Raw genomic sequence first — 27634 nt, forward strand, 5'->3', positions numbered from 1 at the left:
GGACTCATGAATTGGGTAGCACCCCAAGCAGCAAGCAGAAGGGGCTCCAAGGAGCTGGACAGAAAGGAAGGTCCATCTAGAAGGAGGGCCGGGTAAGAAAGTTACTAGAAACAGCGAAGGGCTGTTGCAGGGAGGCTGCTGTCCAGGGGGAAAGCAAGGGGTCCCTGGATACAGAAGACCTCTTCTTTCTTTGAGGGGTGGAGAGGCCCCTGTGGCAGAGTCACTGGCACTGATGGAACATTCCTGGCTGGTTCAGACTACGTCTCTGAGGGGGGCTGAAATGCAGTTGGATTAGGCATTAAGCCCCAGTTTGGGAACTTCAGCAAAGTGACACTATTTGGGGCCTGTGGTTTTCTTTCTAACAACACCCACAGCACCCCCACCGCCACCCCGCCACCCTGCTCACCTCCAGCTCACTGACCTTGGGGCTGACCCCGCCCATCAGAAGGGAGGCGGTGTCAGGTCAAACAAAACTTGCAGGCAGGTCTGAGATGCCTGAGAATTATCAGAGGCCACAGGACAGGAGGGAGGGGGCAGTTTAGGGGTCAAACTGAAACTGACAAGGGTGTCATCAAGGACACCCACACCCTGGATGGGCTCAGAGGAGGGGCCCCTGAAGCCACGTCAGTCCCCCAGATGCTCCTGCTGTACTGCTGTACATGGATGACCCAGGGCTCATCGGAGTGGATGACAAGCATCCCTCATGAGTTATTAACAGCATCGGTAATGGTGAGACAAAACCATCACTGGAACACTGTGAGGCGCCTCAAATTGTGATTCAATCGGAATAATCACTGTTACTGTAACAGTGAGTTAGAAAATGATTTTATGTTAAGAAACCAACGAGTGGAGACCGATTCTATGGGCGCACACGCGAGCCTGGCACAGGTGAGTGATCTGAGGTTGAGGGTTTGTCCTGGATGTTCAGCGTGTGGGGAGGAGGGCGGGGCAGGGTGGAGGAAGATGGATACTTTCAATGCACACACTTCTAGCACAACAGCAGCAAATCAAGGGGCAGTAAACCCAGGTGTCAGAACATAAAGGACAGGCTGGTAAGAACCTGGGTCCTTGAACTTTCATTAACCTAGGAGACGCCGGAATTGAAAAACACCAGTGTGGGTCAGACACCAGGCTCTCAGGACTGCTGTGGAGCCAGTGTAGACAAGAAGAGTAGGGGCATTTACTCTGCTAAGTGCATTTCCAGAATCCTCTGTTCACCCTGCAGCAACCCCATCAGTCAAGCGGCTAGCCAGGCTCGGGGACACAGCCCTGAGCAGCCCTGTACGTGGTGGAGCAGGGGCTCAAACCCCAGACTCCAAGCTTCCCTGTCCTTCCAGAGAGACAGGGCAAGAATAAACGAGTGGGGGAAAGAACTGGGTGTGTGGGAGGGGAAAACAGTGCAGAGGAGAAACCACATATCCAGCCATGTGCAGCGGGGAAGCACACAGCTGAGCTCCTATAAGGTGAACCTTTTAATTCAGAAACAACCCAGGGCTAACGGGCTTGGCCATCCACTTGCTGCCACACCGTAACCAAGGCACGGGCCTCTGACTGCTATTTCAAATGTCACGGAATGGATGCATTTGGAGTGGGATTTTCAACTGATATGTTCCTTGTTTCCCCCCTCGCATCCCTCTTCTGTCCAGAAAAAGGAGGTGTGGCCTGATGCATTACCTTCTAATGAAATTTCAACATATTTTCAGTACACTACAATTTTAGAGAGCTGAAAACATAAAAGCTCCCAAAACACTTCAAAATGGAATTAGCCCGAAATATCTATTCAGGCTGTATTTCTTTGTGACCTAGTTTGTCTACTTAAGAAAGGAAGGAGAATCTCCAAGTATGTACGGGGATGTCTCTCCCTCTCCTGTGTTCATCTGCATCAATCGAGCAGTTACTGAGCACGGAGTCGGGTAGGTGCTCTGCTAACCGCCGTAAAAGAACAATCTTAAGCAACGAGCACAGGCCCCGGGAGGCGCGGGCACTTTTCCTTCTACATGAAAGGCCGGGAGCAGAGCCTCTGGGAGGCCAGGTCCCTGTGTGGCTGCCGCGCACTGAGCCAGTCTGCAGGGCGCGGCCTTGTCCTGATTTGCTACCATGTGGGTCTTTTTCTACACTAATTTTCTGTTGCTACTGCAACAAGTTATTGCAAATGGTGGCTTAGACGACCTCAGTGGATTCTGGAGGTCAGAAGTGGCTGACACCAAGTGCAGGCAGGGTGCGCCCCCCGGGGGCCCTGCAGGGTGGGGCCTCTCCTGTTCCATCACGCTGTGGGCACAGCACACCGCTGGCCGGCTGGCCGCTGAGGCCCGTCCTGGCTGCAGGGTCCCCTGCATTCCACGACTCCGCACCCTTCCTGCATCTTCAAGGTGCACTGAGTCCTTCTTGCCCCTCCCACCCCCTCTTTCCCTTTGGCCTCATCTCTCCCACCTCTCTTGTGCCTCCGTCTTCCACGTTTAAGGGTTCATGAGGCAACAATGCGCCTGTCCAGACAGTCCAGGAGGGCCTCCCATCCCCAGGCCCTTATTTAATCCATCCTCAGCGCTCCTTGGGCCACAGCAGAGGACGCGTCCACAGGCCCAACGGGTTACAGTGGACATCTTTGGGGGCCATTTCTCCGCCTCCCACAGGCTTCTCAGAGGCCTGTTCTTTACCACCCTTTCGACTCCTTTTCTGAAACATCCAAGCTGCTGGGATAATGCTGAAATCCATTCCTCTCTTCTCTGATGACCCGTCCACCCCTTGCTACACTGCCCGGTCCTCGTTTTACAACAGGAGTCCGCAGAAAACACTTCCCCTTTGGAAGTAACAACTGTTTCCTGGCTTTCTCGCATGTTTTTCAAGCTCTCCTTTTATTCCTGGTAACAGATCCGCCTCACCCCACACCAGCACTACTGAGATGGGCTCACGCCCAAGGTCTGCTCCTTCAGAACCTCCACTGGTTCCTGTCTGTTGGAGGTTTGCAGGAAGACTGTCTCTCCCCATGACATGGGATGGGGCACGGCATGAACCTTATGGTTCTGACCTCCAAGGAGGAGACCTGGTCACCACCCACCCCAATGACCTCACAGAAAGTCTCCTGGTCTGGTCACATGGGCATTTGGGGGTCACGTGCCCAGCAGGAAACAAGTCACTGTGGCCACATACCCCACCCCGCCCCGTGGTAAGGGAGGGGGGCAGTTAGCCTCACCTCAAACCCACAAATGGCTTTCTAACAGAACTGGGGAGATTGCGGTAAAGAAAAGAAACCTGACGTGTCACATTTTTCAGCACATGAGTCCATCACTACGACTTCACTGCCATCATCACTGCTACTCAGTCTCAGTACTAAATGGAACCGGAAATTTCTGATGAGGAAAATGTCTTTTGGGGAGGGATGGAGGGACAACAGTCTTTTGCAAAGGCATGTCGATGAATAAAAGCTCATGCCTGAGGTGAGAACTGGACAAAAATACAGAAAAAAACCACAGCATCTGGAGGACTTTTCCCCAGGGGCTGAGGACCTTGGTTAAGCCCACACCGAAACACAGTGACGAGGCCAATAACATTTTTAGTCATTTTAAAAAATAATAAATGATAAATCAACAAAAGGGCCCAAGCAACAGAGAAAGAGCTTCCTTTCCCCTCCTCCTCCTGGGAGAAGGCAGATGTGTAGGTAAAGACTGGAGTGTGTGTGTTGTGTGTGTGTGTGTGTGTGTGTGTGTGTGTGTGTGCACGCTCACACACATATTGGTTACCCTGTCCCCAAACACCGTGACTCAAAATTCCGAGAATCTGAATTCTTGTGTTCTATGCCCTGCTCATCCCCATAAATGTGTTCTGAGAAGAAAAACACTTAAAACTCATCAATGTATCTTAAACTGAGATCACTTCCCTAGAAAAATAGTCTGGGGAAATTAGTGTCAAAAAATAATAGTTTATGGTTCAGTGCCTTATTTTCTTCAAAGGGGCAGAGTTCAACACCAACCTCACTGCAAGTAGTCGGGGTAAAAGAAAGGAATTCGTTTGAAACCCATCTGCAATCAAATACGAACTGTCTGAAATGTGAGTAACTTGGCGGAGGCCGAAACGTGTCTCTTCCTAAGCGGCGCTGGGCTATTTTTTCCAGGAAGGCGCGTTCTGCAGGAGCTTCGCGGCCGGCTGCTTGTATCTAACATCAGCCCTGAGGCTGATGTGCAAGAATCTGGAGTACGGCCCCTCCTCCTACTCGAGAACGTTTCCGGCATTGCTCCTTTGTACCTCTGCTTTACGACTAACATTTCCGGCAGTAATGGAGTGGGTTGCCTCTAAGAGAACTGACTTCATCTTCACAGGTGCCGGATGGAGTGGATGTTCTTCCCACCTCCGTTCTATAGACAACCAAGATGGGACTCAGGAAGACGGCCGTATTGAGTGTTACGATTCCCACCTCTCCAGCATCTCCTACCTGACTCTGGTACCAATCTCAGCAACCTCCCAAGATCACGTGGCGAGTAGGTGGGAGAGGACCAGGTCTGGCTGGTTCCAGAGCACACATTCCACTCCACCGAGGAATCTGGGGTACGTGACGGTCAAAATTTTGCAACCGATATGACAGCTACTATTTGTCGCTGGAGCACACGTGGACCTTTCGTTACCCTTTTCTCCGCTGCAAGAAGAGAAACGGCTTCTAGTCTGCCTAGTATCCCATCCTGGCTTTCTGGCCTCCTCACCAACACAGCCAACATGCACCCCGCCAGATTCCTCCAACTCTCCGCCCCTGACAGGGTGCCGCATGGAACGGGATCTGTGAGCGTGTCCCCTTCACGGATCCCATCGCGCTGTCTGAAAAAACAGTGGGAAATCCACCAGACTCTTCGCAAGAAAAGTGAAACGTGGTTCACCGTTGGCTGTTCCCTGCAGGTCAGGCCCATCCACATGTGACTCTGGAGCGGACGGGACACGGAGGCGGCCCCTTGTCTCCTGCCCACCCACCCTCAGCACCTCAGGCGTGGCTCAGAATCACTCCCCTCTGTGTGTCTTCCACCACAGCCGAGACGCTGCTAAGACACCGCCTTGTCCAGAACAGCACGTCCTTCGTCAGCCCCTGTGACCTGCCAGGCCGGCACCTTGCCCCTGCCGGGACCCCATCAGTCAGCTCTCCTCTCCCACTCCAAACTCTCCTCCACACCAGGGACAAACCTCAACAACGCACGTCGGGTGCATTCTGTGGCTCCCCCTTTCATCCCGAATGAAGTCCCAGCTCCACGGCTCTGGCCCTCACTTCAGCCGCATCTCACCCGACCTCTCCTTTACACACCTGGACCGTTTTCCAAACGGCACGCCTGACACTTCCCCCCACGGACACCATCGTGCCTCACTTCCAGTGTCACTGTGAGGACGCCACTGAACTTTCTGGACGGTAGCTTCAAACCAGAAAAAAGCGGAGATCTGCTCAACTCCCTCACAAGGTTGCTTTGAAGATGAAGTCACATTATGCATGCGGTGCAGACCTCGAAATACGTGCTACTTGGACATGTTAACAACGAGGAGCCCAGGGCAGCTGGTGACTGCGTAACACGGGGCCGGTTATGTGACCCCCTGGTGCCTCCTCCTTCTGCCTGAAACACGGGAACAAGAGCAGGACCTACCTCACAGCGTCGCAGTGAGAACTGAGTGGTTTAGACCCTTCGCCGAGCACCTGATGCGTGACGGACAACGAGGAAGCGTTAGCCGCCATCGTCATCACTGACCAGGAGAACAAAGGCAAAAGACAGGAAGGTAAAATTAAATTTCCTTAGAACTTGCAACCTCCTTGAGGCAGGCAGAGCACAGGAACTCACGACCGCATGAAGCATAATGCGTAAAGCATTAACGTTAATGCTTTGCTAGAGGCAAAAAGCCACCTTAGCTTGACAACAAACAGACCTCCAGGATCCCGCAAGGCCTCTTCAACATGCGAACATCATCATTTTGGAAACTTCCTTTATTTCTACCTGCCCCCAACTTAAAAGTATATGAACAACTACTGCTCACAATCCCAGTGCAGCTCTTCCTGCCCAGGGGTCCTGTCCCTGTGCCTTTAATAAAACCACTTTTTGGCACTGAAAATGTCTCAACAATTCTCTCTTGACTGCTCACTCCGAGCCCATATCACGTCACGTCACATCACATCACCCACCACCACCAGCACCATCATCACGATCATCCCTGGTGCACCAGGGGGACATCTGACCCCGTCGAAGCTCCCTGGGCTCAGCCTCACGAGCACCCGCATCAGCGCTTGTCCGATCTGTGTTCCGGCACATCTCTGTACAAAGCCAGTAAGTAACTGCGGGGGCTAGTTTTAGCACTCCCCGTGAACCAAGCACTGCCCTGTGACTCTGGCACGCACAAAGCAGACTAATCTCTCCCCCCAGGCAAGTAGGAGACATGGAGCCTCCTTGTCTCACCCCAGACAGCGGCAAAGCCTTTCTGTTCTCGGCATCGCCAAGCAGCTACCTCCATCCCGGAGCGTGGCGGCATCTACAGGAGGTGGGCTGGAAGGAGGTCTGGGCAGAGTCCCAGAAACGGATGAGTGTCCTTCCAGCCGGATGACCAGTGGTCAACCTCCTGACCCCAGCTGAGAGGCAGTTCCCACCAGAGAGAAACAAGTTATTGGTGCTACAGTTCCTACTGCTCCCTAATAACGAACCCTGAGACTTAGCTCTTCAAAGACAGTAACACCTGTTATCCCTGTTTTGGGGTGGGGGAGTCATGGGAAGGGGACTCGGGAGCAGCTGTGCCTGGCAGTTCTCGCTCAGGGTCTCTCGCAAGACTGTAGTCAGATGGCGGCTGCCATGAGAGTCGCCTTCCCTCACACGCCTGGAGTCTGCACTGGGGAGACTCAGAGACAGCTGGGGCTTCGGCAACATCTCCTTTCCTATGCACCTCCCCCAGCATAGTGACTTCATGCTCCCTGGCGTGGCAGCTCTGAGCCCCAAAAGGGGTATGTTCAGCGAGAGACAGAACCAAGAAGACACTGCCTCTTGGACACCTTTTCCAAACGAGTCCCAGAAGCCATGCATCATCACTTCTGCCATATTCCCCACCCGGCTGTCACAGAGGCCGACCCAATTTCAAAAGGAAGGGACATGAGACTGACTTTATTTTTTTTCTTTTAAAGTCTACTTATTCTAGGGGTAGCCCGGGTGGCTCAGTCAGTTGAGCATCTGACTTTGGCTCAGGTCACGAGCTCACAGTTTGTGAGTTCGAGCCCTCCGTTGGGCTCTGTGTTGACAGCTGGGAGCCTGGAGCCTGCTTTGGATTCTGTGTCTCTCTCTCTCTCTGCCCATCCCCCACTCATCTCTCTCAGGTTTATTTATTTTTGAGAAAGAGCTTGAGTGAGGGAAGGGAAGGCAAGGGAAGGGAAGGGAAGGGAAGTGAAGGGAAGGGAAGGGAAGAGAGAGAGAGAGAGAGAGAGAGAGAGAGAATCCCAAGCAGGCTCTGTGTTATCAGCACAGAGCCTGACACGGGCTCAAACCCACGAACCATGAGATCATGACCTGAGCTGAAATCAAGAGTTGGACGCTTAACCGACCGAGCCCCCCAGGAGCCCCAAGACTTACTTTCAGTGAGGCAGGGGCAGAGTTCCGTAAGAACACATGGGACAGGGAATATCAGTGTGGCCATCTGTGGAATACGCAATCTGCCATAATCTGGCTCCCAGGCTGCCTCCTGAACCTCATTCCCAAGAAGCCTCACATCACTTCCCCTCTCTCTTGCCTGACTTTGAGATCCATCCATTCCTCTGTTCCCGCTCAAGATTTGATCCGGTTTCTGGCAGTAAACTCACTCTGCGAACAGTCATCCACATCTCTCATTTACACTTAGGCCAACAGCTTCCGAACATTATTTGCCCACATGTGAAAACAGTGGTTTTCTTTCCCTGGAATGTACGTCAGATCTGTCTGGCTGGGTGGGGTGGTGGGAAGGGGAGCCCTCTGGGTTAAATGAAGAATGGGTTGCGTGTCCAAGAGCAATTGAAAATGCTTCCCCCACACACACACTCGACCCTCACTATAAACGTGCTCCCATTTTAAGGTTTACTCTGTGGTCATAGAGCTAAGAGATAGAGGCGGTGAATCTGGGGTTTGAACCCAGGCAATCTGAGCCCAAACAATGTTTTAACCCCCATCCAACTGTGACCCTACCAAGGAAGTGGCCTCTGCATCTTTAAACCCCTCATCAATCACCAGGATGACGAGCATGTTAACGCAGGTTGCTGGTCCCAGACACTCAGGTCCAGGGAGGGGATAAGAATGTGCATTTCTTATGTTTTTAAAAAGATTTCATTTTGGGGGTGCCAGTGGCCCAGTCGGTTCAGTCTCTGACTTCAGCTCGGGTCATGATGTCACCATTTATGAGTTCAAGCCCCACGTTGGCTCTGTGCTGACAGCTCAGGGCCTGGAGCCTGTTTTGGGTTCTGCGTCTTCCTCTCTCTCTGCACCTCCTCTGCTCGCTCGTACTCTGTCTCTCTCTCTCTCTCAAAAATAAACAAACATTAAAAAAAAGATTCTATTTTTAAGTGATGTCTACATCCAATGTGTTGTTGAGATCAAGAGTCACGTGCTCTACCTACTGAGCCCCAGCCAGGCACCCCACGAATCTTCATTTCCAGTGAGCTTCCGAGTGCCTGCCTAGGTAAGCTGGTCCACAGGCCTCGCTGACAACAGTCCTGAACTCTTATACCTGAACAGCAACGCTGCCCCAAAGATCAAATAAGAGAATTAACAAAGAAAATGTGTTTCTTTTTACTCTGAATGCAGCAGGAAATAACTGCAGGAAGAATGAGTATAAGAAACCCACACCTTTGTTAAAACTTAAAAATACGGATGTTTTTGTATGCCTATGTTTTAAGTGTATATATTTTTCAGTTCACAAAATTAGTTTCCCTTTTAATAAAAATTGCATGCGATTTTAAATAATCCAAGGATGTAGACTATGATTCTGAAAAGTGATCAGCTTTATGAAAAAGTAAAAGATGAATCATCCCTGTTATTAACATCACATCACCTTAGCGGTCTGGCCAGCGGCCGTCTTCTCTCGAAGTGGGCCAGGATCCCTGCACAACAAGCTGGAGACCAAAGTGATGGAATCCCAGGCCACATCTTCTGGGAGCCCTGTTCTCGCCATTATTATTGTAATAAGAAATGCCAACTGGCGTCAAAAGGAAATCACGTGAACTGTCTGTGCAAAAGGACTACAAAAATTTTTTTATTATTGTTATTTCAATTTCTAGATATTTCATTGTAATGAGAGAAATCACAGGCCTGGCTGAGACTTAATCTGGTACTTTGTGGTGCCGTGAGGAATATTTTTCCCTCCTAATCTCTGCTTAAAGTGTAAGTAAGAGTGCCTCTATCCACCGCCGTGAACAAAAAGCACAAAAGGATTCAGAAAGTAATAACAAAGATAAATAACTTTGCAATAAAATTTCAGCTCCAGTAATTTCCCATTTATGTTTTCTCACCGAATCATGTAGTCCTGAGCTTTGCACTTTGCACGTGCGTGCTGCACTGTGCAGCCGTTTCATATCGGACACTTCCCAATGAGCCCAGTCGACACCTGCTCGGTGTGCCCGTGCAGTCGCAGAGTTCGACAGTCGCCCCATAACAGGACTTCCTGTGCGATTTCCTGGTCTTTCTCAGGCAATCAATCTCAGCGTCTGAGACAGAATGAATTGTCAGTCAACCTCTTCCAGCAAAGTAGGCTTCAGAGGTGATTACTTAGGCTGCTCACCCTTGGAAGCGATTGCTGAATGTGGTTTTTCCAGCTGAAACCACTGACGTGGTTTTCAGCCAGAGAGTGTGGGCCTCACCGGCAGAGCGACCGCCAAGTGCATCAGGGCACCTCAGGGAACGTTCCAGAGACAGAAAGGAGGTAGAAGGAGGGAGGGTGGGGGGCAGGAGCAGGGGGAGAGGGCTCCTCAGGTGGAGTATAGGAACAGCACTTCTGTTCTGTTGAAACAATGCCCTCAAACCCAAGACAGATTTCACCATGTATTATCACATCATATTACTTACGATTCCCATCCATAAGTTGATGGACATTGGAGGTATGTCCACTTCTATGCAACGCTGCTCTGAACATTCTACGGGTTAAGTTTCATCAGCCTTGGAGAAGGGCGGGGGACTGTGGAAAACAAACCTCCCAGGACAGAAGGGCAGCATGGACGCACCACGGCCTTCAGCAGAACCCCAGGGCTGAAGGAGCCCGGCCCGGCCTGAGCAAGGCCACTGTGCACCGAGCTCTCTGCACGGACGACCCCACTCACTCCCCCCCACAACTTGTGACGATTTCCTCATTTCACAGATGGAGAAGTTGAGGCTTTGCCCAAGGTCACATGCTCGGACTCAAATCCAAGCTTTTCCAGCCACAAAGACTAGGTTTTCAGCTAGAATGCTATGGAGATCCCGGGGTGGCTCATGGGGGCGGGGGGGGTGGTGTGGACCCCTCAGTGCTCGTCTCTAGCTAGCCACCCTCTGCGGGATCACCCGCCCAGTGGCTCTGTCCCCCGACACCCACCATCCAGTGGAGCCCAAATACCCGACACCAGCTGCCGAGTCCCTTGTCACCGAGCCCCAGCCAGCTCTTCAAGCTGCCTTCCAAGGCAGTTTTAATTCCCCCACACGATCTCCCTGAACCAAATCTCATTAATAAAAGACGAGAACTAAGTTTTAACAAAGGTCTTGCCGAGATGCCTCTGCAGCAGCAGACGCTGTCCAAAAGGTCCCCCTGCTCCTTGAGCAAGAAGGATTTTTCTCCACAGGGCAAAGCAATCTCCCTTCCTTCCAGCAGGTCCTTGGATCGCCAGCCCGGAAGCAGCCTGAGTGTGAACACATATTTGTACGTGTGCTGTCACTTCCTCCCTTGTTGAAAAATACAAAGCTCCCTGGTGTACTTAAAATATGCCATTAATTACTGAACATTGTCTGGGCTTGGAAAGAAAAGAAAAAAAAAGAGAGTACATGATTGGAGACTCCCTCTCACTCTGAAGATGTTCTGGGCAACATGGAAGGAAGTCACTGGAGTGTGACTGGTTGTCACCAGGAGCCGGCTGGTGACAGTGGCTGCGAGTGCCACACGGCAGAACGCTGCAGCCTCGGGAGGCACGGCTCCCAAGCCTTGGAAGCCTTGGGAGGGCAGAGACACTGCCCCTGCTCAAGGAGACCTTGGGTGGGCCCTGAGGAAGCGGCTGTGTTTGACCGCGTGGTCTGAAAACCTGCAGGGCCCAGCCCACGCTGCACACGTCCAGCAGGCGACACAGGAGTCTGCTCTGGCAGAAGAGGCACCAAGACAACTCCCTCTAAGCCAAACCTTCAAAGAGGCGCCTGGTGTCCTCCCGCTCAGAGGTCTGCAAGGGGCCTGCCTTGCGCACGTCCTCCCTGCAGAGTCTCCTGCTCTCCGTTCAAGTTTACTTATGCTTGTTCCCCACATCGTCGTGCTCAACAGACAGGAGGGCTGGCTAGGAGCCCTCCAGCCCCGGATCAGAGACGGCAGAACAGGAAGGCATGTGTTCTCGCTGCACCGCGTGGGGCCAGCGGTTTCAAAGGCCAGGGACGGTGCCGGGGCCCCAGCCACGCACGGCAGGTAGTCGCAGGCTGCTTCTCGCCCTCTCCACCGCCTTTGTGTTTTGCATCTCAGGAGCCTGAGTTCCGTGCAGTGCCCTGCAAAGCCGGGCTTAGAGACAGCCCCGTGGAGCGCTCAGGAAAAGAGGGAAGCGGGGGAAAGAGAACCCGCGGGCTCCCTGCCAGCAGCTCTGAACAATGGCGTGGAGCAGCGTGGGCCCCACACGGCTTCGATCAAGTAGAAGCCGTGTTCTTGTTCCTCCTCCATCAAGACAGCGGCCTGCGCGTCCCTGGCTGTCAGGCTTTGACTCTGGGCCAAGTGACCATCCTCCAGGAACGGCGTGCTGTGTCCACGGGGCAGAGGCTGTGGGCAGAGGTCGTGTTCAGGCCACCAACCAGAGCAGTGGAAACCCGAGAAAAGGGAGAAGGGCCCATAGTGGCCACTCCCCACTGCCTGGCTGAACACAAACAGGCCCATCGGGCGACCCGCCTCAAAACGGCCGTGAGCCCTGCCTGCTCACCTTCCCCCTGGAAGACAGTCCTGCACCTCCACTGCATGGCAGACGGTCTCTCCCTCCCCCGCTGTCCTGACCCAAGACACCAATAAACTTCTGTCTCCTTTTTTCTGCCTCTGGTGAATCTGTCACCACCCGCACCGCCGACCCCCATCTGATTGGGTCGCCCCACACTTGGTGACCACCCCCATCCGACCAGGAGACCCCACGCTACAAACTGAGGATGTAGGACTGGGGGGAGCCACCCTCCAGCTTCCTCGCCAGGCCCAGGGGTCTCCCTCGGCAGCGTGATTTCGCAGAGGACATTCCACGAGGTTGTCATTAAAGTGCCAACTTGTCCCCATTTGCCCAAGACTCTCGGTTTTAGCACTGAGAAAGCATACCTGGGAAACCCCTGGTCTCAGGCAAAGCGGGACAGTGGGTCACCCCAACGCTTCCTGGACATTCCCACCACACTTTTATTCATTTGTTTAATAATCGCTCAGCTTTTCAGTGAGCACCTACTATGGGCCAGGCACCGTTCCAACGGTGAACACAGCTGTGAACAGGAGACAGACAACACGCAACTAAAGTTGTCTACGGACTACGATGCAGGAGCACACGACATGGTAGTAAGTACGTGCTGGGGCCACAGATAACCCAGGTAAAGGAGAGAGCGCGCTGGCGGCAAGGCAGCACCTGTTAAACGTCAGTGAAGGCACCACCAGTGTGAGGTTTGAGGCAGGAGCTGGAGGCCTCCAGGCAGCGCCCTGGGGAGTTGGTAGATGTACAGGGGAGCACATCACATGGCCCATCTCTTCCTGAGACAGCTTTATCAAGCACTGAAGAGGCAGGGTGACCGCCTCTGCCAATCAGGCTTCCCATCCCCTACTGGGCACAAGCCACCAGACCAGCTCACCCAAGTCAGACTGTCCTTAACCAGCTGTCCAAGCGGATCTGCTAGGTGACCCCCTGTGCATCCAAGACACCCACGTGTGGACACCGAGGTCGGGCTCCGTCGGCCGGGAGACCGGGAGCACGGCACACAACAGGGCATCCTGCCTGGCGTACACGTGCCTGAACAAAGCGCACCGAGAAGAACCCGATCCCCTGCCGCGGCGCCCGAGCAAGCAGAGCCGGGCAGGATGGGATCCATGCAGAGCTCACGCTTCCATTCTGTCAAACCAACACGGACTGAAGACTCAGCAAGAGGAAGACCCTCACCAAGGTGAAAGCGACCGTTTGCATTTAGTGTTCGAAGCCTGTCCACATAACCCCTAACCTTCGCAGAAATCCTACGATCTACCAAGCCGATGGTATACGTGAACTCACAACAACGTGTTACCTGCTGACCGAGGCTCAACCAGAATACTCAGGGGCCCCGGGGCACCCGGGGGGCTCAGTCGGTGAAGCGTCCAACTTCAGCTCAGATCATTATTATCCCACAGTCGTGAGTTCAAGCTCCGAAGAAGGCTCTGTGCTGACAGCTCGGAGCCCGGAGCCTGCTTCGGATTCTGTGTCTGCCTCTCTCTCTGCCCCTTCCCTGCTTGCATTCTGTCTCTCTCTCAAAAATAAAATAAAAACATTAAAAAATTTAAGGAAAAAAAAGAACACTATGTATCCCAAGTCACACCCCGCAGCTCGGCTGGGAGACCCAGGACTTGCACCCAGCTGGTCTGGCCTCCGGGTTCCTTCGAGAGTGCCACATGGGTGCATTAACCCCGTATGTTTTTATAAGTCTCAATCGATTAGTGACAATTGACGTGGTGACTAGGTGTGCAATTACATCAACTCTGCAGCATAAACAAGTGTAAACATGCCAGACTTGGCAGAGAAGCACCAAGCCTTCAACAAAGCCTGTTCATCGGGCATGTGCCCCGAGGAACGTGGGACGCGGGCTCCGTCCGCGCCCTGCCACTACCTGGTCCTTCGAGTCTCTCTGTTAGACCAGAAATGCTTCACAGCCATAAACGGGTCAACGAGGAGACAGACCAATAGGTCTAAGCACAAAAGCATTATAATATCAGAGAGCAAACCAGCAGAGACAGGTATCTGTTTGTTTATTCCTGACAGTGTCATGTGTGTCTTTCTATTAAAGGAACTTTTCTCATAGATAATTCAAAACAACTATTTGAAAGAAAACGTACTTTGTTATTACTTGGAATTTTAAAAAGGCAAAAATGTTGGAATCAAATGCAGATTAAAAATGAGGTCATAGGATAAATGATATAAAATCTGGCGATTTAAGTAGAGCCACACAAAGGTAGGTGATTCATGAATTGGCTGAGAAAGAGTGTCCAACTGATGTTTTTTTAATCACCTACTATGTCCTAGGAAAATTTTAAATTGTACTCTATTTTAACTGATGGTTTAAATGCTATGTTACAATCTGTGGAAGAAAATATTCATTCTGGGGGAAAGTCCCCAGAGGTGGCACTATGATGGGAGAAAAGACAAGTGTGTTAATTCCTCTGAGGCTGATACCCCTTCTTCCTTGCCACCCACACTACCTGAGCAGGAAAGACGCTCATCTCTGAGCATCCTCTGTGTCTGTAGGAAGGGACATGAGCCAGAGACTGGCCAATGAGATGTTAAGCAAAGTCTCCGAAGAGTTGGAACTCCTGAGACAGAATCAGCTGGCACAGACCTTCCCTTATCACTACTACCTTGAACGTCAATATGATGACTGGAGCTGTGGCAGCCATTTTATTACTATGAGGAAGAAAATGGCAGAGAAGTTACCTCTGATATTGTTGAGCTACTGAACCAATGCTGACAGCTATCTGTCTCCAGACTTCTTGTCATTTAAGAACAATAAGTTTCAGGCACCTGGGTGGCTCGGTCGGTTAAGCGTCCAACTCTTGATTTCAGCTCAGGTCATGACCCTATGGTTCATGGGTTCGAGCCCCCACATTGGGCTCTGTGCTGATAGTGTGGAGCCTGTTTGGGATTCTCCCTCTGCCTCTCTCTCTCTCTTTCTCAAAAATAAGTAAATAAAATTTAAAAAGAAAAAGAACAATGAGTTTAGTTATTCAAGCCACAGTGAACAAGCTTCTGTTTCTCTTAGCTGAAAATTTTATCTGGTATATTCCCTGCATTGTGTAAAGGGGATACAATGGCTACTTACTGTTCTTGATACTGATCACTACAGAAACAGAAGGTTTACATGTTTAAAAGTAACTATTACCATCCATAAAAAATAGGACACACAGGTTCTAGGAAAAATGATCAAAGGCAATATAATCCATATAGCAAAGAAAACAAGGAAGTGTAAATACAGAAATAGGATGACAAAATGAAGGCCAAGTGTATCAGACCCACTACGACAAAAAAGTAAATGGGTTAAACCTTCTCTTAAATGACACCATATCTCCCATTGGTGCAAACGTATCCCAGTAGGTGTACACAGAGACACCGACATTAAGTGACACAGGAAAGTTATGGGCAGGACACAAGTACTTACGTATTTAGAAGAAAGTATCTCATGAGAGGTTAAACGAGAAAATCTTACCATCACGATACATGCATGTAAGGATGGAAAGACATCTGATGAAATTCAACACTCATTTCTCACAAAATTTCTTAGTAAAATCAAATCAGAAGGAAGTCTGTTGTCAATGGTAAAAAATAACGACCTTCATAAAATGCTACAAAGAAGAGTAAAACGCTTAAAGTAATTCATTCATGTCTGCAAAAAGGTAAGAATCCCTACCATTTTTATCATTGTTCTATTAAAAATAATTAAACATCTTAAAATGATCTACTGAAAAAATAAGAACTAAGATTATTGTTTCCATGCAAAAAAAAAAAAAAAAAAAAAAAAAAAAACAGTCTAACTGGAAAACAAAAGAGAAAAAGTTACTTAGGTACTGAAGACAGTCCAGTAAATGAACTGCTAATAAATCAGTGAGTTCCTTTATGCCAAATAACCAGCTAGAAAAATATAATAAAGATTCCATGTATAACAGCCACGAAAATATAACATACCTCAGGATAATCTTAACAGGAAATGTATAGGACTTCATGAAAAATATTATAAAATGTTGCTGAGAAATATAAAAGATGATAAAGGAATTGAAAGATACATCACATTCTTAAATGAGAAGGTATGATGTAGTAAAATATCAAACATTTTAAGATTAAACTATAAATTTAATGAAATTCCAATTGAAGTGCTAACATGAGGTTTTCCGAAGCTTGACAACATGATTCTGAAGTTATCAAGAAGAATAAATGTATAAGATCGGCCTAAAAGATACAAAAGGGAATGAGAGGGAGATGTTAGGGGAGGGAGGAGGAGAGGGTGGGAGGAAGGGGAGCAGAGGGAGCTGGAGAGAGACAGAGGGGGATGGAAGGAAATGGAGGGGGGTGGAGGGGATGAGGGGATAAAGGTTGGATGGAAAGAGATGTAGGGGAGGGAGGAATATGGGGGGAGAAGAAAGGAAGGAGAGGAGGAGAGAAGCAGAAAGGAGGGTAATGGCCCATGTTTGGATTATCTCAACAAAACATCAACACTAAATTAAAACAGACTGTTACCATCCAGAAACAATCATAGAGATCACCAGGACAGAACCAAAATTTAGAAACAAACCCAGATATACTTGCGTGGTAGGAGTGATATTTAAAACCAATAGTAGGGGCAGCTGGGTGGCTCAGTCGGTCAAGCGTCCGACTTCGGCTCAGGTCGTGATCCCACAGTCCATGAGTTCAAGCCCCGCATCGGGCTCTGCGCTGACAGCTCAGAGCCTGGAGCCTGCCTCAGATTCTGTGTCTCCCTCTCTCTCTCTGCCCCTCCCCCACTCACACGCTGTCTCTCAAAAATAAACAAATGTTAAAAAACATTTTAAATCAACAGTATAAAAATGAATAATTCAATAGATGTGACAACAAGCTGATTATTTCGGAATGAAGCAAAGTTGTATTCCTGCTTCACGACTTATACAAAAGTAAATTCCTTGTGGATTAATGACCACAGAGTTACAAGGGAAGTAATAACTTGTAGAAACTATTTGTATCATATATGTACTATATTAACACAGAAAGAGATCTCCTGAATAAGAAAATGAAAAAACGCCAATAAAAACTGGTCAAAAGATATAAATAGGTAATCACAAAAGAAAAGGCAAATGTTCAATCTCATGAGACATGAAATGAATCCAAAAACAATAAAACATTCCTCACCTACAAGACTGGGAAATATTTTAAAGCTATAAATACTTCTTGGTGGTCAAGTAAAAGTGAAATGGAAAATGTATAGGGCTGGGGAGTATAAACTAGGAAGTATCACTCTGGAGACTATTTGATGCTCTCAAACTTGTAGGAAAATATTCTAAGAAACAATCGCAGACAAAGAAAAAGAAATTAAGAATGAAGATGTCAGAGATGTGATCGTTACATTGGTGAATGTTGAGAAAAAAACGTAAAGGCCCAAGAACACAAAAATGATCATCTAAATTATGACATGCTGTGCAGCCATGAAAATGTTCGAAGAATACTGAATGGCTTAGGGAAAGAGATGGGCATACAAAGTTCACTGCATGCGTAATCACCACATTGCTCGAATGGATGGTCGCTACGTGTCCACAGATGCATGTCTGTATTCAAGGATCCACTCCTTTCTTCATTTGCTCCCCAGGCTTCGTGCTGCACACACAACATGAGTTGTGTCAGAGACATCAAGACAGAAATAAACAATGGCCTCTCCCACCACTGTGAGTACCTAGGCAGCAGGTGCTAGCCCAGCTTGGAGTCTCAGTAGGTGGAGGGCAGGCAGGACCACGCCGCTCCCCCGGGAGCACTCACCAGAATTCCCTTCTCTTCCACAGGGACCTGGTCCCCAGGGTGGGAAGCCTGAGTAGAACCACAGAGTTACAGTGTCTGGACAGAAAGCTCAAATGAGGGGTTCTTCTCAGAAAGGTGTGCTTTTTTTCCAGCTTAAAGACCAAGGCTATCCAGCATGCCAGCGTGTGTATCTGATGCAACTCACTTCACTGAGGTTGCTTATCTGTTCAGATCCGTCAACGGCAGTAACTCAAACCCCGCTGCCATTTCCTCCCCAGTTCCGGGATGTGGAGATAAATTTTCAGAGCAATGACAGGACTCCAGAGGCTGAGTACTCTCCCTAATGTGGGCAATCTGTCCCTCTGTGGGGGTCCACAGGAGCTGAAGTCCTCCAGGGTCAAGCCACATCCATGGCAGGGAAATGGGCTGCCTGCTTCTTGAACTCAAGTTTTGACTTGAGAGAAGTCAATGGTATTTAGGGGAAATATTTTTTTTAACAATATATTTTATTTATTTTTGTTTGTTTGTTTTTTAATGTGAAATTTATTGTCAAATTGGTTTCCATACAACTCCCAGTGCTCATCCCAACAGGTGCCCTCCTCAATGCCCAGCACCCACCCTCTCCTCCCTCCCACCCCCCATCAACCCTCAGTTTATTCTCAGTTTTTAAGAGTCTCTTATGGTTTGGTTCTCTCCCTCTCTCTTTTTTTTTCCTTCCCCTCCCCCATGGGTTTCTGTTAAGTTTCTCAGGATCCACGTAAGAGTGAAACCATATGGTATCTGTCTTTCTCTGTATGGCTTATTTCACTTAGCATCACACTCTCCAGTTCCATCCACGTTGCTACAAAAGGCCAGATTTCATTCTTTCTCATTGCCACATAGTATTCCATTGTATACATTAACCACAATTTCTTTATCCATTCACCAGTTGATGGACATTTAGACTCTTTCCATAATTTGGCTATTGTTGAAAGTGCTGCTATAAACATTGGGATACAAGGGCCCCTATGGATCAGCACTCCTGTATCCCTTGGGTAAATTCCTAGCAGTGCTATTGCTGGGTCATAGGGTAGATCTATTTTTAATTTTTTGAGGAACCTCCACACTGTTTTCCAGAGTGGCTGCACAGTTTGCATTCCCACCAACAGTGCAAGAGGGTTCCCTTTTCTCCACATCCTCACCAGCATCTATGGTCTCCTGATTTGTTCATTTTGGCCACTCTGACTGGCGTGAGGTGGTACCTCGGTGTGGTTTTGATTTGTATTTCCCTGATAAGGAGTGACGTTGACCATCTTTTCATGTGCCTGTTGGCCCTCTGGATGTCTTCTTTAGAGAAGTGTCTATTCATGTCTTCTGCCCATTTCTTCACTGGATTATTTGTTTTTCAGGTGTGGAGTATGGTGAGTTCTTTATAGATTTTGGATTTCTCCCTTTAGGAGAAATACTTTTTAAAGAAGAGACACAAATCATTTGGGCACACTAGACATTGTGCACCAGCCCAGGATGTGCATGTTATCTTGGCCCAAAACAGACAGGGAGTCACTCATACAAATCTCCTCTACTCTTTTAATTCTTGAAAAGCCCATGCTTTATTCCATTTTGCCATTTTGCAACAACTATTTCTACATTCCGGGCACTGGACAAGGAGAGGCCAAGAGGGACAAGTCAAGAAAACCAAGACACAATCCCTGCTCTTAAGCATCCCACAGCCTCCTTGGAAAAACAAATAAGTAAGTAAGCAGGGCTCTGTGAGTACAGTCAAAGATGGGGGAGTGGTGCTCTCCCTGCCCCCAGGGAGGCGAGAAAATATGCCGCAGAGAAGTGACATCTCAACTGTTAATAAGAGTTTTCAAAAGAGGCAGATGCAATTCCCTTGAGAGACACAACATGTAAAAAAGGCGAACCTGGGAGGAAGCAAGGAAACTGGGACGTGCCCGTCCTCTGACCACCTGGGTGAGTTTACATGATTTCCAGCATCCTTTGACATGACCACTAATGTCCAGTTTAGCACAGGCTGCTGTTTTTAACCAAGGATTCCTGGGGCCCAGGGGTTCTCAAAAGGCTCAGGGGACCCTGAAGCCCCTGAAATCAGCTATAAAACCAGGTATGTTTTCCTAGACTGCAGATTTCATCAGATTCTTAGGGGGTCATCACTCTCAAAGGGTCCGGTATCACGGAGGTGTGGTTAAATCCTTTATTTATCTTTGTATTTTTAATTCCAATATAATTAACATACAGGTACAGAGTCCAGGAATTCTACAACTGTACACATTACTCTGTACTCATCACAATAAGTCTGCTCTTATTCTCCTTCACCTATTTTACCCACCCCCCACCACCCCCTCCAGTAACCGTTGGTTTGTTCGCTGTAGTTAGGAAGTCTGTTTTTTGGTTTGTCTCTTTTTTTCTTGGTTCATTTGTATCTTAAATTCCACATATAAGTGAAATCATATGGTATTTATCTTTCTCTATTTCACTTAGCATTATACCCTCTAGATCTCCATCCCTATTGTTGCAAATGGCAAGGTTTCGTTCTTTTTGATGGCTAATATTCTATTGTATGTGTACACCACATCTTCTTTATCCATTCATCAGTTAACAGACATTCAGGTTGTTTCCATATCTTGGCTATTGTAAATAATGCCACCATAAACATAGGGAGGCATATACCTTTCCAAATTAGTGTTTTCTTTGGGTAACCAATAGTGGAATTCCTGGATCACATGGTAATTCTATTTTTAATTTTTTGAGGAACTTCCATATTGCTTTCCACAGTGGCTACACCAGTTTGCATTCCCAGCAACAGTGTACAAGGGTTCTTTTTTCTCCATATGCTCACCGACACTTTTTTTTGTGTTTTTGATTTTATGCATTCTGATAGGGGTGAAGTGATATCTCATTGTGGTTTTGATTTGCATTTCTCTGGTGATGAATGACGTTGAGCACCTTTTCATGTGTCCATTGGCCATATGGATGTCTTCTTTGGAGAAATATCCATTCATGTCTTCTGCCCATTTTTATGGATTATTTGGGGGTTTTTTTGGATATTGAGTTGTATATTCTTTATATATACTGGATACTAAGCCCTTATCAGATATGTCATTTGCAAACATCTTCTCCCCTTCAGTAGGTTTTTTTTTTGCTTTGTTGATGTTTTCCTTTGTTCTACAGAAGTTTTCTATTTTGCTGGGTCTGAATAGTTTATTTTTGCTTTGTGTCCCTTGCCTTAGGTGACACATCTAGCTCTTGCTTTGCTGGGCTGTGCCTTATGACAGCACATGAGGAAGAGAGAGCCACAGTATTTCCCCAAGATCTGCCTATGCTTTGGTGGAGTTGGGGCCTTTGTGGAAGGCCATACGTCATCTTCTTTCACAAACGCCCTTCCACTCTCCCACCTCAGCTCTCAGTTCCAGGTGGTAAAAGGAAGCTTACCAAGATGAAGCCCTAACCATGGCTCCTCCAATGCTGAGCCCTTGGGAGGAGCCGGGGGCAGGTGTACAGAAGCTGCGGCCAGGTGTGAGAACTCATTCACCCTCTGCCATCACCGGTGTCAGCGCTCCCGGCCTCAGATCCTCACCTGCCAACCACAGCCCCCCTGGCACCTGTTGCGAGGTACAGTCAGGCAGTAGAAATGTGAAAGCACTGGGGAAAATACCAGGTAGTGAATGTGAACACAGGCAGAGGCCTCCCCACAGGTGCATGCACGGGTGACTCTGAGAATGGAGTGCTGGCTGGATTTGAGTGTCCCCCACCCCCTGTGCAGTGAGCACCCAGTCACAGAGCCCCAGTCCCCTTGCTAAGGGTGGGGGCTGCTTGGACAGCAGGCAGTGATAATAACGTCTTTGTCTAATGTTCTATACTATACAAAGTGTATCCACGGGTATTTTGCTCAATTAATCTAATTAATCTTTATAGTCCCAATTATAGATCATTAGACAGAAAGTATAATATGTTCATCTAAGCAAAGAAAATGAGTGGTTGCTTTGCAAAAGAAGAAATACAGGTAACTAATAAATTCAAATTAAAACAAGATACTATTTTTCATCTGTCATATTGGTAAGAATTATTTTTAAAAGCTAATGCTTGATATTTTGTAAAACTTACTGAGTGACTACCACGCACCAGCTATGGGAAATCAAACAGCTATATCCTGGTTAAGGAGATTATAGGGAATGCATTACAGTGCCTTCTGGCCCTGCTGAAAACAGCTGACCAGTATCTAGTTAATGCACACTTGGGGGTTGGGTCCTGCCTGTGCTCCTGAATTCCTTAGACCATGTTATCTATGGAACATCTAACCTTGTTCTCCACTCTGCTTTCGGCATCTGCTCTTTTGTGGTCTTGGGAACACTTCGTTTTTTTGCACGTTTTCTACGCTTTCTATATGTTCTTAGTGGCAAGTAGCCAGGGACGTATTGTGCAATGTTTTTCCTATCACTTGTGCCTAATAAATACGGGAGCTTGCGAGCAGCTCGGGGAGACTTCCCTTAACCTCCCTCCCACCTCTCTTGACTTGTGGAGTCTTGAGTAACCCTTTCTGCCATCTCCGGCTCTGCTGGACAAAGCCAAAAGCCGAGCCCACAATTGGTGACCCTGACATGATAAGCTGAACCCGCACCAAGCAGTATGAGAGACAGGAAGGATATACAGACCTGAACCAGTCCAGTCCAGTCCTTGCCCTCAAGAGGCTTTCGTCTAGAGCAGAGCTCCTCAGCCTCTGCACAACTGGCAGTACAGACTGGGTCGCCCTCTGTTGGGGGGACAGGTTCGTGTGCATGACAGATGCTCAGCGTCAGCACGGCCCCCACACACCAGATTCCAGTAGCACCCTACCCCCAGTGGGGATGACCAAAACTGTCTCCAGACATTGCAAAACGTCTCCTGGGCAGCAACACTGCCCCCAGTCGAAAACCACTGGTCTAGAGCTAAGAAAACTGGGAAACTGCATCCATGAGCTGTTGGTGGGAGGAGTATTTTAATTGAGGGCGATGTGACAATGTGCCCTGAACCTCCTCAGACACTTCGCTCCAGTACCTTCACTTCCAGTAGCCAGGGAAACAGCAGGAGAGCTTTAGCGGAGCTTGGCTCCAAATGCAGAAAGCAAGCCTTGCTAGAAATTCTAACCTGAGTCTACGCCACCCAGGATGCAGAGTTCAAGCTTACACTTCATCTAAGGTGCAGGAGTCCCACACCAAAATAAGCATCACACGTGAATCCAGGCTGATAAAACCCCTCTGTAGGGACGCTTTTACAACCAAGGCCACACGAAACTATTGCAGTCCACAGCCACGCCAGCTGGAAATAAAATCAGAATTAAAGCTATAAACACACAGGGAAAAACTGGACTGTTAACAGAGGGCCGGCACACACAACAAGGAGAACTGGTGTTTCCTAGAACTTGGAAAAACCACAGAATCTCAAAGGGATAAAAATTTAAGATAAGCCATTACGAAAGAACAAAATATTATTAACGAAAAGAATGGTGGACTCAGTAAGAAGAACCTAACAGAATTGCTGGACATGAAAAACACAGTCGGTAACACCTGGAACTCAGAAGGGGGTACACCAGTGAGTAGACATAACTGCAGAACAGAGCCCAGTGAATCGCTGACCATGCGACTGCGCAACTGAGAAAGTGGAAGTAATGACAAGAGATTACGGGGCACAGACAGCAGATTAAGAAGGTGCCATGCATATTTAAAACAAGTTACAGGAGAAGGTAACAGAGATGGAGGGAGGCAATGTTTTTTTCCCAAAACTAAGATATACAGAAATTTTATACAGAAAACATGTGAAATGTACCCATTCCCAGATGCAACACGGTAACATGAAGATTGCCCCGAGAAAAAGAGAAAACTGTAAAAGCAGCCACAGGGGCAAGGGATTCTCTGCAAAGAAACAATAATCAGAACAGCAAACAACTTCTCCTCAGCAGTAATAAAAGTCATATGGGAATGGAATGAGACCTTTATGGCCATGAAAAAAAAAAAAGCAAAAATTCTACATTACCATAAACTATTGTTCAAGAGTGAAGACAAAATTAAGACATTTTCAGACACATAAAGATGGAAACATTGCCACTCACAGACTCAGCATGAAACAATTCTTAAAAGAAGCTGCTGACCAGTAAGAAGTGAATGACAGAAAATGAGAAGCAAGAGGCCGTGATCAAAATACTGATAAACATATGGAAAACTGGCCGTTAGTGATAAGAATAATCAGGATTACCAATTTAGGGAGGTTAAAAAATAAGGCAAAAGTAAAATAGTGAAAACAATAGGTTGGAAAACAAGAGTGAGCGATCAAACCAAGAGGTTTAAATATCTTCACACAACCTGCAGGGAGGGCAGAGACAGGCCTGAAGTTCAGAGTTCCCTGAAGCAAGAGTGCGTGTTAAAGCATAAGGTAGCTGTTAAAAGGACTTCACCTGCATGTGGAAGGTCCAAACAAGTACCAGAAGTAAAGGGAATAAAGGAACTTTGATCAGTTATTCAGTCAGTCCTAGAAGACTCTTGTGAAAAGGAAAAAAATTGTCAAAGAAAACTACAATAAAGAGAGAATACAAAATACCATTGTTGGAACTAGGTCTAAATTCATCAGTGGTCACAGTAAATGTAAATGGATAAAATACTACAGTTAAAAGGCAGATTTTGAGATAGGATTTCTACCTAGACGCTGCTTAGAAGAGCTAAAATAACATCAAAAAAGATGGGAAAAGACTGGAAGAAGAAGGATGTCAGAAACGTGGCTGAACAAGACAAAAACCCAGGGGTCAGACTGGGGCCAGGCCAAAAAAGAACCCCGTTGACAACCGGGCATTGTCGGCAAAGCCACATACAGCCTGGCCTGTGAAGAAGTCCCCAACACGGACCCAACATGGTCCAAAACTGAAGATGGTCGTTGAGAAGCCAAAGTTTTAAAATTCCTTGTCTAAAGTGAACTTCAGGAACTGTTGGAAAGGATCAACCAGGCTGGCCTCAAAACACAGCCTCAGTACCTACACCAGGAACACCCAAGTGCCAGTGTAGATGCATGAAAAGGTTTACTAAACTGAATGTCTTCAAAATCAAAACCTCACTAAACAAACAGGAAAAAAAGCCAGGAAAATATTCTCACGGGAGTTGTGGTGTGTCACGGAGAAAAGGTACTGTGGTCACATGTCAGTCTTGGGCTCCTCATGGAACTTAATCCGCTGCTCCTGAAATCCACATGGGTAAATAAAGGCAAAACTGGCCAGGACAATTTTGAAGAATGTGGAAGAGGTGCTGACCTCTTTCTTCTCATTGGTTAAGACCACACTCAATTAAGTGCACATTATTGTCCTACGGGTAGAAAACTAGAACCTTGGAACAGGAAAACACAGAAATGACTATCTAAGAAGCTATTATGTAAGGCAAGTGGCATTAAGATCTCACGGTGAAAAGACGGATCCGTTAATGACTGATGCTGAGATGGCAAGCTAGCCACACAGATGTTATCGCCAAAGATCCTCCTGCACTCAGAAACAAACTCCATATGGACTCAAGACATGGATGCTAAAAGAAAAAGTAAAACTTCTTGGACAACAACAATCACCTAACATTTCCTGAGTGATTTTCAGGCACTGGGCAATTTTTCCAGGACATTACATGAGTTAATTACACTAAGTCTGAAAACAATTCCATGAAGCCGATGCTATTACCCCCATTTCATAAATGAGAAAGCAGGGTCCCCAGGGAGGTCTCTCCCACGTCACAGAGCTACTAAGTATGGTGGGCTGCCAGCACAGCCCTGGGCTACAATACGGGGGAATCTCTACAGAAAGGGAGTGCGTACGGACTTCGTAAATGAGACGCCTGAAGCACAAACCGTCAGAGAAAAGACAGGTAAGTGAGACTAGGTGAAACCTCAAAATCTCAGGGCACCTGCATGGCTCAGTCTGTTGAGCATCCAACTTCGGCTCAGGTCACGATCTCACGGTTCGTGGGTTCGACCCCCGCGTCGGGCTCTGTGCGGACAGCTAGGGCCTGGAGCCTGCTTCGGATTCTGTGTCTCCCTCTCTCTCTGCCCCTCCCCTTCTCATGCTGTCTCTCTCTCTATCTCTCTCTCTCTCAAAAATAAATGTTAAAAAAATTTTTAATAAAGAAATTTAAAAAATTAAAAAAAAATAAACTTCAAAATCTTTTTTTTTTTTTCTCACGGTCTTTGATTAGGCCTTTATTCATAATTAGCTGTCCAAAATGATTTAACTTTTATGGAATACACAAATCTAAGTTTTATGCAGGTTTCTTTTCTTCCGTGGTGGGTTTCTTCTCTGCAGGCTTCTTCTCAGCTACTGGTTTCTTGGTCGCTGCAGGCTTTTTTCCTGCCAAGGGTTTTTTCTGCTTCTTAACACCGACAGCCTTCTTTCCTTTCTTCCCTACCACAGGCTTCTTGCCTGGAACACCCTTCTCCTCGGATTTGGCTTCTAAGGCTGCCGCGGCCTTATCCATCCGGAGTTTGTGATTCTTGGCCTGGCGAAGAATGGTGTTCCGGCGCATTGTCTTTGCATACGGGTTCAGCTTCAACATGATTCTCAGGTTTTTCAGTGGATTCTTCTTGAGGACTCTGCGATGAATCTTCTTGCGTGGTGCTCGGAGGGCTCTCTGGATCTCAGGGCTCTTCAAGATTCTGCTAAGGTCTGTATTAAGCATCTTATGCATGGGAAGGTTGTAGTTACTCTTGAGGGAGGCAGCCTTACGCCAAGTGCCATACAGATCATCCAACTTGCGGAAAGCACTTTCAGTCCAGATGCAGAAACGTCCCACATGCCCACCAGGAGCAAGTTTCAAAATGTTCAGTTTGCTTACATTAAGCAAAGTAATTCCGGGGATGTTTCTGAAGGCCTTGATGATACCATTGTCCTCATTATAGATGATGCAGGGTCCCCTGCGCTGGATACGACGACGGTTTCTCATTTTGCCCTTGCCAGCTCTCATTCGTTGAGAGGCATAGACCTTTTTGATATCATTCCAGGCTTTAAGTTTCTTAAGAAGCAAAACAGCCTCCTTGGTCTTCTTGTAGCCTTCAACTTTATCTTCAACCACCAAAGGAAGTTCCGGAACTTCCTCAATATGATGACCTTTAGACATGACCAGTGCTGGTAAGGCTGAGGCAGCCAGGGCAGAGCAGATGGCATATCGCTTCTGTGTTGTGTTCACTCTGCGGTGCCAACGGCGCCAGGTTTTGGTTGGTGCGAACATGCGGCCCCCACGACACATATTTCCAAAAGCACCCTGGCCAGAACGGTGAGTTCCACCACCTCGAACTCTGGAAATTCGAGCCACGGCTCTGCCAGTACCCCAAGACTCAGCACTGGTTTGATGACCTGCTAATTCACTGACAGCATATGGCTGTCTATTGTTTTTGCGCAAGTTGGTGTGAACAAAGTTCACGATATCTGGTCGAATGGGAGCCTTGAATACAGCAGGCAGGGTAACATTTTTGCCAGATGACTCCCCCTTTTCGGAGTACACGGATATCAATGGACGAGCACACGCCATCGCGGGGAGAGGAGAGGGCCACGCTCCTCTCAACCCGGCGGCTCCTATAGGAAAAGCAAACTTCAAAATCTTTGACACAGGACACCATAAGCCACATAAAAGACAAGATCTAGTTTGAAAAAAAGTCTTTGGATTGCAACACAGCTGACAAAAATATAGCATCTACATAAAGAACTAAAAATTAAAGAGGAAAACGCACCCAGGCCAACAGGAACACGGGCGGGGACAGAAGGGCAAAGGGCAGAGCTCTGCTTGTGTTTCTGAGCCACTC

At 47.9% G+C, this 27634-nt stretch overlaps 1 protein-coding gene and 1 long non-coding RNA gene across 2 annotated transcripts in view; both read right to left on the reverse strand.

Annotated features, from left to right (window-relative positions):
• Positions 1-27634, reverse strand: part of LOC128773439 (uncharacterized) — a 116053-nt gene that overhangs the window by 47507 nt on the left and 40912 nt on the right. The window lies entirely within an intron of this gene.
• On the reverse strand, positions 26023-27417 carry LOC109253448 (60S ribosomal protein L4-like). Its single transcript, XM_053890086.1, has one exon. It carries the CDS (start codon positions 27361-27363, stop codon positions 26098-26100), a length of 1266 nt encoding a protein of 421 aa, XP_053746061.1. The 5' UTR covers positions 27364-27417; the 3' UTR covers positions 26023-26097.

The sequence above is a fragment of the Panthera pardus genome, unplaced genomic scaffold, assembly GCF_024362965.1.
Source record: "Panthera pardus isolate Hobbes unplaced genomic scaffold, ASM2436296v1 HiC_scaffold_25, whole genome shotgun sequence".
Taxonomy (NCBI): domain Eukaryota; kingdom Metazoa; phylum Chordata; class Mammalia; order Carnivora; family Felidae; genus Panthera; species Panthera pardus.

Coding starts and splice junctions, on each gene's coding strand:
- LOC109253448 (XM_053890086.1), bottom strand. CDS start 27,363: ATGGCGTGTGCTCGTCCATTGATATCCGTGTACTCCGAAAAGGGGGAG.